This window comes from Triticum urartu, chromosome 7A (assembly GCF_056163025.1).
Source record: "Triticum urartu cultivar PI428250 chromosome 7A, HENAU_Tu73, whole genome shotgun sequence".
NCBI classification, from domain to species: Eukaryota; Viridiplantae; Streptophyta; class Magnoliopsida; order Poales; family Poaceae; genus Triticum; species Triticum urartu.
The window spans coordinates 33,350,389-33,354,151 of record NC_141879.1 but is presented as its reverse complement, the minus strand read 5'-3'; the positions used below and the strand labels follow the sequence as shown (position 1 = coordinate 33,354,151).

At 48.4% G+C, this 3,763-nt stretch overlaps 1 protein-coding gene across 2 annotated transcripts; it reads right to left on the bottom strand.

Moving 5' to 3' along the window:
• Nucleotides 1–933: 933 nt before the first annotated feature.
• LOC125518195 (chaperone protein ClpB1-like) lies at nucleotides 934–3,294 on the bottom strand. 2 transcript variants are annotated; one of them, XM_048683115.2, is made up of 5 exons: nucleotides 2,439–3,294; nucleotides 2,166–2,317; nucleotides 1,745–2,085; nucleotides 1,386–1,656; nucleotides 934–1,308 (listed from the first exon to the last, which is right to left on the bottom strand). In XM_048683115.2, the coding sequence occupies exons 1-5, from the start codon at nucleotides 3,292–3,294 to the stop codon at nucleotides 934–936; spliced, it is 1,995 nt and encodes a 664-aa protein (XP_048539072.2). The 2 variants fall into 2 exon arrangements, with proteins under 2 accessions (XP_048539072.2, XP_087389265.1); XM_087533139.1 differs by having other exon boundaries at nucleotides 934–1,290; nucleotides 2,439–3,174.
• Between the last annotated feature and the right edge of the window lie 469 nt (nucleotides 3,295–3,763).

The following is a 3,763-nucleotide window of genomic DNA, read 5'->3' as shown; positions in this document are numbered from 1 at the left end:
AGCTGGAGAATGCTTCTTCCTGTACAAGATCAGGCTTCATAAATACTAACACTAATCTCACACAAACAATCAACCTATAAAAAACATGCAGCTATTAACTAGCTAAAAAGTAAGCTACTGTGAACAATGCATAGCTTTCGGGAAGACAATATATATGATAAATCAGCACTGCCTGAAGTAGGCATTGATGTACAACATAATTCTCCATGGTGATGCATGGGGAGACACAACAAGACTGACACAATCCAGCATTAACTTAAAACAACAAGGCAATTGTCAGTTATACAATTCTTTGGAGATGGAGGACATCCCACAGCACGAAAGAGGCATGCCAAGCTCTGCAGACCATTTCCAAGATTAGCCAAGTCCGTTTTATCCGACAATAATATCAGTGCTTGCTTCACTCCTGTTGATGTAGGAAATTACAATCAGCAGGCAGGTACCATAGATCACACAGACAAAAAAAAAATGTATCATCTGTTACACTATTAGTATTTGCGGTCCTAAAATAGTGCCAGTGCAGGAACACTTCATTGTGCGCATCATAAATAGCCGATACAATAGTCCTAGAAAAAAATCCTCTTGGCCCTGCTTATGACAACCCCCGAAAGGCGGACAGTTTAAAAAAGCAAGTAAGAAATATAGTAAATGCAACTAACTAAATGTGACAATGTACTGAGTAGCTTTGATCAACCTGGATATATTTGTTTATGTGTGTACTACACACAGAGCATGGACTGGCCATGGCAAAACTCACACTTACTGCAATTGTATAGCTCAATAACCTTGATCAACCTGGATATATTTGTATGTGTGCATACAGCTTGTTACACAAAGCTAAATACCCATCATAAATCAGAAACAACCTATATACATCCACTGTTTTTGTCAGATGCTGCTATGGAGTGACCACGGCAGAACTCGTCGCTGGCTTTATGGGTCTGTGCTCCCCTGCTTCTTCAGTACATGGTACCTCAGACCCCTGTTAACATCTGCAGCATCGATGGAGATGGTCGAGCCTTCACAAGCTTCTCCATTGACCAGCATGTTTGAAAGAACTGTCGTCACATTCTTCTCCACCCATCTCCTCATGGGCCTTGCGCCACTTACCAGGTGGTATGATTCCGACAAAATGACATCCTGCGCGGCATCAGTTATAAATAGAGAGACGCCCTTGTTAGCTACTGTGGCAATGACATCCTTCATCTGGATTTTCAATATTTCCTTCAGTTCGTCGTGTGAAAGCGGCTCAAATATCACAACCTCACTCAGTCTGTCAATAAGTTCAGGCTTCAAGCGTTTCAGAACCTGCAAGAACAAGTGCATATGACAATTAGCGGGTATCCATTAAGAGTTTTAAAAAGGGAACTCTGAGATTTACAGACCTGCCCCATAAGAAGACCCCGACCAGCTTTGACTGTGTTTTCTATGCCCATTCTTGTTGTTAGGTGCTCTGCTCCTAGAGTTGAGGTCATAATGATGATAGTGTTTTTAAAATCTACGACGTGTCCTTTGCCATCGGTCAGCGTACCATCATCAAGGAGTTGGATAAAAACCTTGAATATTGAGGGGTCTGCCTTATCCACCTGATCGAAAAGGACAACACTGTATGGAGACCTCTTGACTTTCTCGGTAAGTTGTCCATCTTCTTCATAGCTTTAGAATGCCAAATGAATTAGTGAGATATGGAAATAGAGTGTGTCAAGAAGGAATAAAACATGTGCAGGAAGTGGGAGAATCAAACCTTCGAGGTCCCCCAATGAGGCGCGACAGAGACCCACTCTCAGCATATTCCGACATATCAAAGCGGATCAACGTCTTCTCATTGTCAAATATCCTCTCGGCGAGAGCTTTTGCGAGTTCTGTTTTTCCAACACCAAGCGGCCCCAAAAAGAGGAATGAACCTATCGGTCGGCTAGATTGACCAAAACCAACCCTAGAACGTAGCACCGCTTGCGCAACCAAATTGACCGCTTCATCCTGACCGATGACTCGCTCATGCAATTTTTCCGCTAGGTGGACTAACTTCTCCTTCTCGTCTTGACCAAGTGTCGTGAGAGGGATTCTAGTGCATCGACTGACAACCTTCAAATAACATTTGAAATATGAGAGGTACATACTAGTGGTAATAACAAAACCTATTCACACATATGATTATGATTTACCTGTGCGACATGATCTGGGCCAACAGTTAACTCCTTCGGTGCAAATACAGAGCTAATTATATTATTCTCCACTTTCTGCTTGTCAAAATGCACCTTTGCAGTAGAGCATGCCTCGTCAATCAAATCAATCGCCTTGTCAGGAAACTGGCGACCTGAGAACACACAAAATCAATCAATCGCCTTCAACATACATGCACTGATTAACAAGTTGCAACTAACAGAGTAGTAAATTGAAAATATATTTTTATCTTTTTGAAGACTTGAGTTACGAACCAGTAATATAACGGGCGGCGAGCTGTGCTGCAGCAACGAGAGCATCGTCCTGGATTTTCAAGCCATGGTGCTCTTGGTACCGCTGTTTCAGCCCTTTTAGGATGGTGATGGTGCCCTGCACGCTTGGCTCCTCGACGACAACCTTCTGGAACCGGCGCTCAAGTGCAGCGTCAGTCTGGATATACCTGTGGTACTCTTCGCAAGTGGTAGCACCCACACAACGGATGCGGCCGCGGGCTAATGCTGGCTTGAGGATATTGGCGGCGTCCATGGGGCCTCCTTTATCGCCGGCGCCAACAATCATGTGCAACTCATCAATGAAGAGGATCACCTTGCCTCCTGCCTCCTCCACGTGCTTGATGGCGTCTTTCAAGCGCTCCTCGAACATGCCACGCCAGCATGTCCCGGCAACAACCGCTCCCATGTCGAGCTCCAGGATGCGCGCTCCAGCAAGGGCGTCGGGGACGTTCCCGGCGGCGATGCGCTGCGCGAGGCCTTCGACGATGGCCGTCTTGCCGACCCCGGCTGCCCCGACGAGCGCGGCGCAGTTCTTGGTACGGCGGCAGAGGATGCAGACGACGCGGTCGATCTCGTCCTCGCGGCCGACGACCGGATCAGCCCTGCCGGCGTCCAAGGCGCTGAGGACGCTGCAGGTGGTGATGGCCCGCTCCGCCTTGTCGTTGTTCTGGGCGCGGGTGTAGATGTACCGGCTGCCAGGGGACAGATCCGGGGGCATGATGTCGAAGGCGTACGAGCGCTGGAAGTAGAGATCGTAGAACGCCGACGCTGCCAGGGTCACCGCACTGCCTGTGACGGCGGAGGCTACAACGAAGGCGAGGCCTGACCACGACGACATTGTTCCAAGGCTCGATTCGATTCTACCTACCTGCCACGGTTGTGGGGTGTGTGTATTTATATATATGTAGGCTGCGCCGCACAGGGCCTTCCGTCTCCGTATAGAAAGAGTAGAGCTCAACGAGTCGCCGTCGGCTCGGCCAGGAGCTGAAATCCGAGTGCACCCATGGAGAGCGATGCTGGGGCTGGCGCGAGGCAAGGGTGGCAGGCGGAGCAAGCGGTTGCGCGGTTAGGTTCGGCGCGCCGCCATGCAGAGCGATGCGAAAGGAATAATGCGGGAGAGGTTCCTGTTCCATGGTTAGGGCAAAGGCGCACCCGATCGAACCCCACGCGTGAGAGCTAACGGGCGTGAATTGAAGATAATGTTTATGAATCCAAAAAGTGTTCGGAAATTCGAAAGGTGCTCCGCGCCATGTCCACCTGAGACGGACGAGGATTTTTCACCCTGATCTCAACTGTTAAAGGGCAAT